The sequence below is a fragment of the Brienomyrus brachyistius genome, chromosome 18 (genome assembly GCF_023856365.1).
Source record: "Brienomyrus brachyistius isolate T26 chromosome 18, BBRACH_0.4, whole genome shotgun sequence".
Lineage (NCBI taxonomy): Eukaryota > Metazoa > Chordata > Actinopteri > Osteoglossiformes > Mormyridae > Brienomyrus > Brienomyrus brachyistius.
This window is the reverse complement of record NC_064550.1, coordinates 11,951,481-11,965,650: the sequence shown is the minus strand read 5'-3', so window position 1 is coordinate 11,965,650 and position 14,170 is coordinate 11,951,481. Positions and strand designations below refer to the sequence as shown.

Here is a 14,170-nt window from a genome sequence, read left to right as displayed (position 1 = left end):
TAGAAACAAAAGCCTCAAAAAACTGTTTTGGAGCTTGATTTTGGTGCCTTCTGGGTTGGATCATTAATCTGCTCAGCAGAATGGGAGGAGTGTTTGCCTGGGTGGTCAACAGCCCAGAGCTGCGCAGCAAACTGCAGAAAAATGTGCACTTTGACCCAAACAGACCAGGGCAAAGCACTTCCCGTGAGAGAACCCAAAACCTGTCAGCTTTAGAAGCAGCAGTGGATCGTTCAGGTCCTGAAAGTAAAAATCAAGACCAACTGAGTACTCCATGACTGTGACTCTTTATGCTCAACTGGTTAGTTAGAACAAAATCTTGGTCTGGATTTTTACTTTCTGGATGTGAACTATTTACCTCTGTTTAGATGGGACCAAACCCAAGTATACCAACAGCAGAAGAGACCTAACCAAGATCTTCTTGTCGTACACTTTGGTAACAACTAAATATAAATTTGGACTTCCTCTGCCGGGCCAGGGAGGATGGGCTCTGCCTTTGAGGCTGGGTCCTCCCAAGGTTTCTTCCTATGAGGGAGTTTTGTCACTGTCAACTCTGGCTTATGCTCTGGGGGTGTTGGGTGGAGTTAATGTAAAGTGCTTTGTGACAATGTGATGCAATGTACAAAATAAATTGATTGATTGATCGATTTATTGAATATTGGTCTTTTAAATGAATGATGGCTAAAACAGGATGATTATGCAGTCAGGCAGGTGATTGCGACCCATCACTGGCCCCATTATAACTGCTACATGGAGATGCAGTCTCTGCAAAGACCCATAAATGTAATTTGAAATGCATTCCATGATTGACATTCCTGTGTGTGTGTGTGTGTGTGTGTGCCAGTGATTTAAAAGTCCCACATAAAATGCAAAATGCTGTTAAAGCTAAACTTTGACTCATCTGCCTGTCCAAGATGACTGTCCACATTGGGTCGATGTATCAAAATGACACAAATTAAACAATTGCGCTAAAACTTGCGACCATGCGGTGACTCAGGCCAAGCTCTGGACACATGGCCACATCAGTGGGGTGCCGGTGCTGCTGAAATGCACTGTGTCTGCCTGACGCATGTTTTGCATGGTTTCGCACGTTTTATGCAAATGTCAGCCACAGTGTGACTGTGACATGTACATCTGCGTGAATGTATGTCTAAAACAGGTTCTATGGTTTTAATGTGAAGGTAGAAACAACAGCAGTGTGAGGCACTGTGTTGCTAGGTGGGTTGGGATGCTGTTCCTGTGATTGGATGGTTGCTGATTCAATACCAGACTTGGCAGAGTGATGTCACTTTTAGGCTCTTATGCAAGGCTATTAACTGCAGTTGCTACAGGGACTGTCAAACCCTACACCACTTTTGAAAAATTGTCTACTAAATAAATAGAATGTAAAACAAAAGTCTACCACGATTGTGCTGATCATTTGAATCTATCCTGTGATGGCTACACAGGAGGCTGTTCCTGCCTGATCAGGTGAACTTCAAACATCTGCACTGTTCTCAGAATGCATTTTCTCTGTATAACATTCCTTCATGCCCAAATGTGGAGGTACAGGGAGATTTTTTATAACCAGCGGGGAAGATTAATGTTTAACAGAAGATAATTTTTATACATACATATGAGAACTAACAAACTTATCATGACTGGTTATTTCATATAAAAATGTTAGATGTCGACCTGCTAATCCCTGTCACTGACCTCATAATGTGAGTTATTGTTATGTGTCGCAATACCAGCTTTCCCCTCCTGAAGAAACACGCTTCTCGAAAAGGAGGAGTGCTATAAGGAAGGAGCAAATGTTCCATGAGAAACCAGTAAAATTTATCAGCTGGTTTCAACTGGTATTATAGTGTTCACATTACTCACGCACTGTTTCTGAGTCAGAGTAGTATGGATTCTACTAGCCACGGGATGTGAACCGACACCCTACTGATCACAGATCCAGGGTCCTAACCCACAAAATAAAGGACCATGAGGGGTCAAAAACAGGAGTCCAAGATCAACATCGAGCCCTCGCATTACTTACATTGACAACAATCACGAAGCTGGGGAATCAGCCAAGGGCAGACACATATATACAAAAGTAACAAGGGACAGGTGGAGGTGATTCACACATTGGGATGGGACGGGGTGACCAGTGACACCTTCTGGTTAAATGAGAGCATGACAGAGATCCTGACAGGTCTATTTTTATTCTGCATTTGAATGCAGTGTGAAGGTTTAACAAAAACAATTACAAAGGCAGCAAATACAAAACAATTGATATGAATACCAAATAATACAATTACAAAAATAATGCAGTGCCGGCTTTTTTTCATCTGGCATCTAACCCAAGATAATTTGGATATCGGTTCTCTCCAAAAATCTTTGTAATCTCTTGGAAATACGATATTTATCTCGCTAGCAACCCCCAAACTAAATCTCAGGGGTATGTCACTCTCCAGACTCACCCACCATTATTGCCTTTTAGCATCAGCCAACAAATGATGCTCTGCATGCAACCTGCCGTCACCCCGAGGACACTTTGTATAACTGTGACCAGTTTATCAACCCCATATCATGTAACCACCTGGCTGCACATAATGCTTCAGCATGACAGATTAATAGGGTATCCTAGAAATCCCCTTGCACAGTGAACTGCAGAGAGCTCAGTAGTGGCAGCTGCAGGTCACCCATCACCAGGCTTGGGTCGGTTGTGGTGTCCCCTTCTTGGCAGTTTGGACCAGACCCAGTGTTTTCAGACCACGACTCCCCCAACTGTAACTGCCATTATGTCGCTGTTTCGCTGATGCTTTTATCCAAAGCCACTTCCATTGGACTCTTTCGCATAGGATAGTGTGAAAGAGTCAGGGGGCTTTTGATACGTTCATACCACAGGAACTCAGCCTGATTGTAGTTCCTGGGAGGCAGTCCCAGAACCCTTTTTTAGTACCTTCTCCAGACTAGGTACTTTTTGTTCAAACGCAAACTACTGGGGAGGAACTTACAGCGGCAGCTTGCTGGCTGGTTGACCACAAACACCGGCATTAACTTGGAACTTACATGGGAGTGTAGAAAAAGAGATGCACCTCAATTACATTCAGTGCATCAATAAATACATTTTCTACTTGCGTCTCCACATTTCTGTATCAGAATTATCCACCGATAGACAATATACTTTTATCTAATATCGCATAAAACAAATCCTATTTTTTTACAAACAAAGCTGCACTTTGGTCAGTTTAATGATTACTTTCCTGAAATCAACCTACGGCAAATAATAGAAGGTTAGTGACTTTGGGAGCGATCGATTGGCTGGGCAGACGATCTTGTTCCCATTCCTGTCGCCCTGAGAGCCCAGTTCATGCTTATGTTCGCCTGGACAGGAGGCATGAAACCGGCGCTGATCTTCCTGACCGCGGTGCTGGCTGTCGCTCAGGCCGCAGAAGGTAGGACAGCTCTGATTGGCCAGATGGGGCGTTTGGCTGCCTGTGGACCTTCTGATACAATGTTACTTGCTGCTAAACTATGTTATTTGCTGCTCTACCTTTACTGCTTGGCTACTGTAATGTTATTACTAATAAATTGCTCAATTTAATGGCATTACTTGCTACAATTAGGGCTGTAGGCAGGGTTTGAAAAATAGTGAGGTCCGGGACCCCAGGGTGGGGGGTGGGTCTCATAAATCACATGATTGATACCATTAATAAGCTGTCCCATTAATAAGCTGTTTATTTTTTTTTATTAATTGGTTATGTGAAACATTAGTTAGCCTAATTTTCTATTCAGATGAATATTTAGCTTCAGATTTCATTTTTATCTCCTAAAAAAGTACTAGGGTCCGGAACTCAGTGACCTCATAGCTTGACTACAGCCCTGGTTTCAATTCGTTGCTAAGCTGTTAATTACAGACTAATATGATTCGAAACTGGTTGGTTTTTTTCATTAGTTCGTAGCGAATGATAATGGCCCATGTGCAGGTCCAGTCTGCAGAGGCCCCGCTAGAGATTTTGGGCCCCAAGAAAGCATATCATATTGGGCCCCCAACCCAGACCAAATCAATTATGTTCCAAATTTTTTAGGGGGAATCATTCTAACTTCCCTCTTTGTTGCATCCCTGTTTGTCCTGCCTAGGAGGCTGAGATCTATGCTTATGTACAGTATGCCAGATGGACACACTGTTGTTAATATTACTGAGAATAATTAGTGATGACCCAACACCTCCTTGGGGCATGTGAGTGCTCGGGGCAGAGCATGTGGAGTGTGGGGGGTGAGTCTGAGCTCTGTGACCCCGTCCATCCTCAGAGTCCTGCGTGGACCGCTGCGACAAAGGCTTTGACGCAACCATAAAGTGTCAGTGCGACAGCCTCTGCAAGTTCTACAGCAGCTGCTGCTCAGATTACGAGGAGACGTGCCGTGGGAAGTGTAAGCCCTGCGGAAGCCGCGCTGTGCCGCCTGTCCGCTCGTGTTCCAGTGCCTGAGGACAGAATTACCCCAACGGAGCTCCTCTGCGCAGCCAGGGGTGATACCTTCGTGGGCCCTGATGAGGAGAGCGATGAGCAGAATGTGACCGTCACCAAGGAGCCGGCCATCACTCCCCTCAATGAGCCAGACCCGGATGCTGCCGCCTGCAGTGGCCGACCGTTTGACGCCTTCATGCAGCTCAAGAATGGATCCATCTATGCATTCAGGGGTAAGTGCAGGCAAGCTCACTGACCTACTAGTGTTGGCTCTTTATTCAAAAAGGCCTCAATTCATGCCCCAAAACAAAGCAACTGCGCCATCTTCTGGGTTTAAAATATACAGAAAATGGTCCATAAAGCTTCATTTGACCACCATTACTACATACTGTGGAACTGTAATTTGTGCAGAATGTATAAATTAACAGGCATTAACACGGACAGATGCTGATTTGCACAGTGAAGAACTGCAATCTGCAAGGCTGATGTGGAACAAAATAGGCACCATTAGTGATTACCAAAGACACTCGGCTCCCGAGCCATCAACTCTTCCACTGGCTACGGTTAGGCAGCCGCCCCCGGAACCTTATGGCCGGGGCAGAGAGGCTGAGGAGGAGCTTCTGTCTCCAGGCCAATAGGATCATTAACACCAATTAAACACTTAAGCTATAACTGCGACCTGGATTTTAAATATTTTCTTAAATAGCTTTTAATATCTTTTTTATTTTTCTTCTTATTTTGTTAATTCACATGATTTTTATTTTGCTATCCTCTGCCTTGTTTGCTGCATGGTCTGGAATAGCTGCAATTTCACTTCACTGTTGACGTTCCACTGCGTTCTTGAATCCTGAATCTTGACTTAGACTGGAATCCTAACCAAAAGTCTTGATGAAATATGGAACTTTATGGTTCAAAACAAGCTAAATACTTGTGGGAGAGATGAAGTCTCTTATTGTGCCTTGCCTTTCTCCAGGGGAGTACTTCTTTGAGCTAGATGACACGGCAGTGATGTCTGGGTACCCCAAGCTCATCAAGGATGTTTGGGGCATCGAAGGCCCCATAGATGCCGCTTTCACCCGCATCAATTGTCAGGGCAAAACCTACATTTTCAAGGTCAGTCTCTTAAAACCTGAATGGTATGGGGTGGAATCTGTGTTTCTAGCGAATGTAACAAATGCAGTGAGTGAATTTTCACACGCTCCCTAACTCTCACCCACCCAAACCCAGGGCAACAAGTACTGGCGGTTTGATGGCGATGTCCTGGATGAGGATTACCCCCGGGACATCTCTGTTGGATTCAGTAACATTCCTGATGATGTAGATGCCGCTTTTGCAGTTCCTTCTCCAGGGTACCGTCGCAAAGAGAAGGTCTACTTCTTCAAAGGTACTGCACACCTATGTCATGTCTGCAAGACGAACCAAGAGAAGTGATTTGTGTGTCCAGTCCAATGAATGAATGTCAGCACAATAAGCCCTGTCATAAACAGAAAGGAGCCGTTTAGATATGGCAAGAGCAGTGATCTACATACAGTACCAGTCAAACGTTTGGACACACCTACCCATAGAAAGGTTTATTTGTACTTTTCTCTGCATTCTAGAATATCCTTCCATCCATTTTCCAAACCCCTTATCCTACTGGGTCGCGGGGGTCTGGAGCCTATCCCGGAAGCAATGGGCACGAGGCAGGGAACAACCCAGGATGGGGGGCCAGCCCATTGCAGGGCACACTCACACACCAGTCATTCACATGCACTCCTATGGGCAATTTAGTAACCCCAGTTAGCCTCAGCATGTTTTTAGACTGTGGAGGGAAACCGGAGTACCCAGAGGAAACCTCACAATGACATGGGGAGAACATGCAAACTCCACACATATGTGACCCAGGCGGAGACTTGAACCTGGGACCCAGAGGTGTGAGACAACAGTGCTAACCACTGCACCACCATGCTGCCCCCATTCTGGAATATATATATAAAAATATCAAAACAATAAAATAACATATCTGAAATTATGCATTGACCAAAAAAGCATTAAACAAAAAAATTATGATTTGTTTTAAGAGCAGCATTGTGAGTTGGGATTCAGAAGGTTGCTGGTTCAAATCCCTGGGTTGGCAGAGTGATCCCGCCTTGGGCCCTTCACCCTTAACCCCAATTGCTCCAGGAACTGGCTAACCCTACTGTTTCCTCTATGCCAGGTTCATGAGGTGGGATGCTTTTCTACTTCCAGCTGTTCTGAAGGAGGGCCCACATATGCTGAGCTCTCATTAGCCCCTTTTCCTTCAGTCTCTGGTCAAACTCCTCCAAAACCATTTCTATTGTGTTTAGGTCAGGTGGCCAGGTTATGTGAAATGACTGACTTTGTCAGCGGCTTCGTGTGTCCAAACTTTTGACTGGCACCATAGTACAACCTCATTCCTTATCTGTCCTCAGGTATTAGCCATTTCTCATTTTTTTTAACCGAAAGAGGAATCACAGTTACTGCCGCATGTGTTTCGACATGACATCCGATGCAATGCCGCTCACAGGTGGCCAATACTATCAATACGAGTTCAAGAACCAGCCATCCCACAAGGAGTGTGCGGAGATGACCAAGGCCGGCCCATCTGTTCTCTTCACCGACTTCGCCGACCTGTACTGTGACAAGTGGGAGGAGCTGCTCGGCATGCTGTTCCAAGGCTGTAAGGGCCCTGAATATGTGTATGTGTGAGATAAGGTGGTGAAGTCTCTGTACCAGTGACCGAGAGGTTGCCGGTTTAAGCCCCAGCCTTAGCAGAGCAGTCATATATCCATGGGCCTTTTAACGATTCCCTTCATCCCCAGCTCCAGGCATGCCAGACATTGGCTTTCCCTGCACTGGGATCTCCAGACTATAGAGAGCAAGATATGGTAGTCAAGGAAAAGAATTCCAGTGTACTTCTGAAAATAACAAATAAAGGATTTCTAATTTAAAAGGAAGCTATAGAAGGAGGTGCGCTACCACAACAGCCACTGGGTTTATCTCAATACCAAGAATGCAAAGACCGTACTTGTGGTCTGGGCAAGACCGGTCTTGCTAACTTGCCTTCCAAGAATTAACTTGGGGCACAAGGAATCATGGGATTGGTCTCGTTCTGCAAGGATGCAACTGATGTATCCTTGATGCTTAGAGCAGAGCAAGAACGACATCCAGGGATTTTTACCAGCCTCTGTATTTGTGTTCTTAGTATTGGAACTGGTCTTCTACAGTTGAAGATGTAAAATGGGTGCACGAGAGCACAAGTATGGTCAAGTATGCATATTGAGATTCCCCCACTGTATCTGAGGACAGGATTAACCTTTAACCTATGATCTTTGACCCTTGCTATGGTGTTCTGTTACACGCCCAGACCAGGGACATCAGCTTGGCCCCCGTTCAATCAGTGAGGACTGGGTGGGCATCCAGAGCCCTGTGGATGCTGTGATGATGGGGCGATTCTACCTAAGTGTTGCCCCCACCCAAGAGCTCTCGGCAACCTCCGTTGAAGCCCCAACTTTGGCCAAGGGACGGTTCACCAGGAGCAGCCGACGGAGGAGCAAGAAAGGCAGGAAGGGCCGGAGACAGCGCCTCCCAGTGCAGGACTATGATTTCGATTACAGATATGGGATGTGGGACACAGATGACCTCGAGGTCGAGCAGACGCGCCAACCTGTGCAGAACGTTTACTTCTTCAAGGAAGGTAAAAACCTAAAATGTTGACCCAGTGTCAGACCAATGCAGGGGAGACGCATCCACACATTAAGGCTGATAACTTTATGGGGACCGCTCATTCATTTATATGGGAAAATGCTAATGCTAATTATGACAACCTTAACCCCTACCCAGCCTTAACTATAACCATAAATAACCAAATAAAATACAACAATAGTTTGTTCATTGCAGTCACGGATTTTTATAAAATAGACCAGGAAACTGGTAATTTGTTGGCAAAATGGCATCTCTAAATCGCCCTTTTTGTGTGTGTATCTTATAATTTAGGGGGTCCTAGCCCCTACTCTAATGTTTCTCATCCCGGTCCTGGGGGACCCTCAGACGGTCCACATTTTTGCTCCTTCCGAGCTTCCTAGCAGGAGTTGGGAGGGAGCAAAAATGTGGACTGCTGGGTATCCCCAAGGACTGGTTTGGGAAACACTGGCCTGCCTCATGGACTGCCATGCAGTTCAGGGGAATCCCCTGCCTTGTGCTGCCTGTACTGGATTGTTATGTAAGACGGACAGATAATGATAATAACTATTTATCACCAAACCATATTTATCACACTCCAGTGTCTGTTTGGAAACGTATAACTTATCACAGCTTGTGTATTCATTATTTTTCTCAACTTTCTCTTGATGTTGTTGTTTTCAGATAAATATTACAGAGTGAATTTGAACACCAAAAGAGTGGACTATGCGAACCCTCGCTACCCACGATCCACTGCTAAATACTGGCTGGGCTGCAAGGAAAATTCCCAGGCAGAGAAGAGATAAGCAGTTTACCCTGGAAAAAATTACTTAATTGCACAAACAAGACAAGTCAAACTCAAATTGCTATTTTATAGCCGAGTAGAAAATGAGAATATGATAATGAAATGAGCATGCATGAGTATAATTTCCATCTTCAAACTGTGTCCACCCGTAACAGTTTTTCTCAACATCATTACGTGACATGAGTAAATGTAAATAAAGCAACACGAACTGTAAATGTATAACTTCATCCATCCATCCATTTTCCAAACCGCTGATCCTACTGGGTCACGGGGGGTCCGGAGCCTATCCCGTAATCAATGGGCACGAGGCATGGAACAACCCAGGATGGGGGGCCAGCCCATCGCAGGGCACACTCACACACAATTCACTCTCACACGCACAACTACAGGCAATTTAGCAAGTCCAATTAGCCTCAGCATGTTTTTGGTCGGTGGGAGGAAACCAGAGTACCCGGAGGAAACCCCACGATGACATGGGGAGAACATGCAAACTCCACACACATGTAACCCAGGCAGAGACTCGAACCCGGGTCCCAGAGGTGTGAGGCAACAGTGCTAGCCACTGCACCACCATGCTGCCCTCACATATACATACACATACACACACACACACACACACACACACACACACACACACACACACACACATATATATATATATATATATTTATATATTAGTCTTAATACAGTTAAACCCTTTTTAGAAAAGTACAACTGCTGGCTTGTGGAGGTCCTCTGTAAAATGTATATAAAGTCACCTTTGCACAGCCCAATATTCAGATGCTACGAAGGTTCTGAGATCAAAGGGTTTACAGTGGCGCCACCTGCTGGTCAGTAATATGCAGCGAAAGTGTAAGGAGGAAATGGAACAAAAACTGCATTCCTGATCACTGCTTCATATTCTACTGTTCATTGTTAAGAAAAATTACAAATGATCAAATGAACCATGGACAAAACCACTTGTGACAAAGAGCGAATGAAAATTTGCCTTCCCTGCTGACCCCCACTGGGTGCCGGATTAACAGTCGGCAGAGCAGTGAAATCCAAGTACAGACGCTCCCTCGTTTCAATGGCCCATGTTACTAGATTTTGACGTCAAAATTGGGTTTTCCAATTCCATTCCGTTTTTCACTTTCAATATATTATTCAATAAATTACAGGAAATATTCAATCCATCCATCCATCCATTTACCAAACTGCTTATCCTATTGGGTCGCGGGGGGTCCGGAGCCTATCCCGGAAGCAATGGGCACGAGGCAGGGAACAACCCAGGATGGAGGGCCAGCCCATCGCAGGACACACTCACACACCATTCACTCACATGCACACCTACGGGCAATTTAGCAAGTCCAATTAGCCTCAGCATGTTTTTGGACTGTGGGGGGAAACAGGCTTTATGTTAATGATTTAGCTGTAGGCTGTAGGTAAGTGTCCTACCCATGTTTGAAGTAGGGTATAGGCTAGGCTATGATGCCTGCCGAGTTGGTTGCCCATATTAAAATGCATTTATCGGTTTATCGGAACGTAACCCTACTGTAGCCTAGGGAGCATCTGTACTATTTGCCCAGGTCAGAACCTGCACAGATCATCCATGTGACACTTCGCAGCAGAAACTCCTCCCACAGACTCATGACTCGAGATGAAAGACAGAAGCTGTGATTCACACCCAAGAAAATTAGCGGCAGGCAAAATGTCTCTTAAAACGTGTTGTTCCTGAAAGGCCACGAACATGCAGATTTAAGCTAGAATTGAATGACTCTGTGTGTGTGTGTGTGTGTGTGTGTGTGTTTCATAGACTTCCTACTGCTCCCCACAACACTGACTGGGATAACTGGTCAGAGAAACATCTGCTTGTCTGAGAGCACACATACCATTAAGCTCATTACCCTTTCATTACACAGTAATAGACAGGATGTTATCATTGTTACGTGGTACTGTGGTAATGACTATTAGTGGATAAAACTGAGGAATTATTTGCTTAATGAAATGTGACGGGCTTATGAAAAAGCTTTTAAGCAGGAGATGCACTTCACATTTTCTTGTATACATACAATTCAATCAGTATGAATACCACTCTTTTCTTTACCAAGAAGCATTTCTATAATTATTTCCATAATAATCTCGATTAATTATTCCAACGAGGGTTACAAACGGCGGATTGAATTTGACATAAAACTGAATGACAAACTGAATGTGACTGGAAAGTGGTATAAATGACTGATGTATTTTTTTTTATTTAGAATTGAAATAAAGTTTCCATTCAGCATACACACTGCCGACATCAGGTACACTTCCTAAAGTGCCAATATTAAATAAACATTTTACCATTTTGTTTTACATACCGCCTATTATAAATGCATAATTACAAAGAATAATGATAATATCTATGGAATTAAATTTAATGCCACTGTTATTAATCTCAGCTGAGAAAGTAATCCATCAAAGCAACAGAAAACTCTAGGTCTGTCAAATGAAAGTCTTTGTAAACGTGAGAACACAATTCAGGCATATCATCATGGAATTGTGCTTGCTGGCTCCCCCTGTAGGCATGATCGTGGTATTGCAGTGGTTGAGCAACCAATGGTACAGTCTGGTCAGCCACACTGTAGCACGTGCTGAGGGCATCTCCGCATGGGTCTCCCCAGGTAACAATGTCTCCGGCACTCTTGGGTGCACAAGGAGGCATTCTGCCACCCTGGCAGGAGTCAAAATCCCAGTATGGCCTTGAAGTACCTCCAGAGCTCCAGGGGGCGCCGTTTCTGGGTTGCGCAGTTCCTTGCTGCAGAACAGGGCTCAGAGCAGCTGGCAAACTGTGCGTAGCTGCACAGCCCGATACCTGAGAAGATGACATAGTCTGGGCCTGGAGCTGGCTGTCTGCCCCAAAGCCACAAGCTACCCGAGGAGGATCAAGCAGGCTAGGAGAGGGACACCTCGAAGGCAGAGGGGTCTGCAGAGTAGCCTGTTTCTTGCTCTTGAAGTAGCGAGCGCGTCGGTTTTGGAACCACACCTGAAAAGGGAAAATGGCAGATTAGCAATGAGACATCAAACGCCATCTCCATTCTTACGGTCATGCTATGACCGACTTACCAGCCTAACTGTTTTATATTATATTAGCTTGTCTTATATACATTCATATGAAACTGGATACTGAATTTCAGATAAGGTTAGAGGCTCCATTTTACATTTGCATATATCCATTAGAATTTTAAATAATAAAAAAAAAATCTGCACATACCTGTATTTTGGACTCGGGAAGTCCAGTCATTGTAGCCAAGGACTCCTTTAGTTTGATATCAGGGTAGTGAGTGAGAGAAAAGACTCTTTCCAGATCGCCCAGCTGCCCCTTACTGAATGTGGTTCTTTTCCGCCGCCTCTGGGTCCCTTTCTGGACCCCTCGCAGGAAGTCCCGGCATGCCGCTGATGGACAGAAAATGAAATGAGCAACCAGGAGGCTCACGCTACCACGGCAAACGTACAATCAGCTGCAAAGCAACAAACAAACTTAACATCGGCTGCGTTTAATTTAGGCCTTTGGCAAAGCCGGTTTTACTGCCTCCTATTGGCAACAAGCTAGCCTTTCGACCAGCATACAGGAAAAACCATTCATTCATAAATACATTCATTATGGAAGTAAAATATTCATACAAAAGTCATACATTTTAAATAATGAGATTTTGTTATCAATTTAACAACTTCGGTACGTATTCATTTATTCTATAAGTCCGTTAATTCAAATATATACTGTCCGCCTTTTCTGTAGAATCTGGAGTTTACGACATTTAAAAGCTTGGAGTCTTACCTTTGCCCGAATCGTTCGTGTGGTTGCAGTTTATCTCGGAGTAACCTTGAGCAGGCCAGTACTGGGGGAAAAGTGCGTTGATCTCGCTGCAGTAGTTCGCATAATCCAAACTGCAGGCCATTTCCATGAATCACTCCAAGTGGTCGCTGAACGCAAATGCAGTGAGGATGTGGACATACCCACTCGGGTCTTGACTTCTTTATACCCCGCAGAATCCCTGCTGACCCCTCCCTCCTCAATGCCCGCTTGATGGTAACTGGTAACTGTTAACTATCTGTCGCGCCACACCTACGCGCAGCTTTGAAGTGCAGTCCCGTCAGACAATGTCGGGCCGCTAACGAGGTGCCCGTTTGATCCAATTCAGACTGCGATGGCCCGTTTTCTTGCCAGCCGGAGCGCCACACGAGCATTAGGCCAGTCCCGGTAATTTCTAAGCGACGCTCACACTCTGACGTGTGGCAGGAACCCTGTCCGTGTCTGTGGTACATCCTTCCAGACCGGTAACCTCTTTAGGCTCATAAAGCGCATTACAAGGCTGCGATTGTATATTCCAAGCTTCGTATAATGGCTCTACATGGTCACTTTTATTGTTTTGCGGTGCTAGATCGTAGGGGGTTCGGTAGTTTTTGTCCTCTTTTTTTGACTGACATACATTTTCTGTCGCTTAAAAATAAGACGTCCGACAACGCCTCGTTTGTCGATGTTTATTAAATGCCTAAGGGGTGCAAGGTTAATTCTAAAAAACATATAAAAGAATAATTTTAAGGTTAAGTGTGATACTATTCCAACATTCGTTGCTATTGTCATACTTTTCTTAACTCGCCATACATTTTACATAATTCAAGCATTTGCCGAGTCTCATGAAATATGGAATTACTCATTTTAAAAATTGTTTTACAGATTTTCTCTACACCAACTCTTCGTCTTTATTAACTAAACTCACTAATGTAGCAACAATAAAATGAGGTATAATGTCGATGAAATTTTACTTATTTATCGTAAAATACCAGGATCAATTTGTCCTCAAGGTTAAAAAAACATTAATGTACCCCCATCTATCCATCCATCCATTTTCCAAACCGCTTATCCTACTGGTTCGCGGGGTGTCCGGAGCCTTAATGTACCCCCAATGATACAAAATGTAATTAGACTAAAAGGTACATTTACCAAGAGTACAGACCCAGTGACAAGCAATTGTATAGTGAAAGGTACAAATTTGTACTTTTTTTCTGACAGTGAATAACATCTTAGTTTAATATGATATAATCCACAGCAAATCGAAGTTTGATGTGCGATTGATTCGTTTAGGTGTACCTGCATTTTGCATCTAAATGTCTGACAAATAAAAATGAACATTTAACCTTCATTCCGTTATAAACCCATGCATCAGATTAAACCATTTAACTTAACCGTTTCTCATTGCAATTATAAGACTTAGGCCTAGATCGAGTA

At 44.3% G+C, this 14,170-nt stretch overlaps 2 protein-coding genes across 2 annotated transcripts; one reads left to right on the top strand and one right to left on the bottom strand.

Annotated features, from left to right (window-relative positions):
• Nucleotides 1-3,262: 3,262 nt before the first annotated feature.
• Nucleotides 3,263-9,134, top strand: vtnb (vitronectin b). The gene is made up of 8 exons (XM_048984558.1): nt 3,263-3,422; nt 4,279-4,398; nt 4,490-4,666; nt 5,407-5,546; nt 5,661-5,817; nt 6,961-7,113; nt 7,801-8,130; nt 8,799-9,134. The coding sequence occupies exons 1-8, from the start codon at nt 3,338-3,340 to the stop codon at nt 8,918-8,920; spliced, it is 1,284 nt and encodes a 427-aa protein (XP_048840515.1). The 5' UTR covers nt 3,263-3,337; the 3' UTR covers nt 8,921-9,134.
• Nucleotides 9,135-11,129: 1,995 nt separating this feature from the next.
• LOC125713436 (homeobox protein prophet of Pit-1-like) lies at nt 11,130-12,879 on the bottom strand. The gene is made up of 3 exons (XM_048984559.1): nt 12,719-12,879; nt 12,155-12,336; nt 11,130-11,926 (listed from the first exon to the last, which is right to left on the bottom strand). Exons 1-3 carry the CDS (start codon nt 12,843-12,845, stop codon nt 11,339-11,341), a joined length of 897 nt encoding a protein of 298 aa, XP_048840516.1. The 5' UTR covers nt 12,846-12,879; the 3' UTR covers nt 11,130-11,338.
• Between the last annotated feature and the right edge of the window lie 1,291 nt (nt 12,880-14,170).

What these genes read in the sequence shown, in the direction of transcription:
- LOC125713436 (XM_048984559.1), bottom strand. Translation starts at nt 12,845, where the DNA reads ATGGAAATGGCCTGCAGTTTGGATTATGCGAACTACTGCAGCGAGATC. An exon ending in CACGAACGATTCGGGCAAAG is followed by an intron (nt 12,337 to 12,718) that starts GTAAGACTCCAA and finishes TCTGTCCATCAG; the next exon opens with CGGCATGCCGGGACTTCCTG. An exon ending in TTCCCGAGTCCAAAATACAG is followed by an intron (nt 11,927 to 12,154) that starts GTATGTGCAGAT and finishes TTCCCTTTTCAG; the next exon opens with GTGTGGTTCCAAAACCGACG.
- vtnb (XM_048984558.1), top strand. Translation starts at nt 3,338, where the DNA reads ATGCTTATGTTCGCCTGGACAGGAGGCATGAAACCGGCGCTGATCTTC. An exon ending in TGTCGCTCAGGCCGCAGAAG is followed by an intron (nt 3,423 to 4,278) that starts GTAGGACAGCTC and finishes GTCCATCCTCAG; the next exon opens with AGTCCTGCGTGGACCGCTGC. An exon ending in GAAGGTCTACTTCTTCAAAG is followed by an intron (nt 5,818 to 6,960) that starts GTACTGCACACC and finishes TGCCGCTCACAG; the next exon opens with GTGGCCAATACTATCAATAC.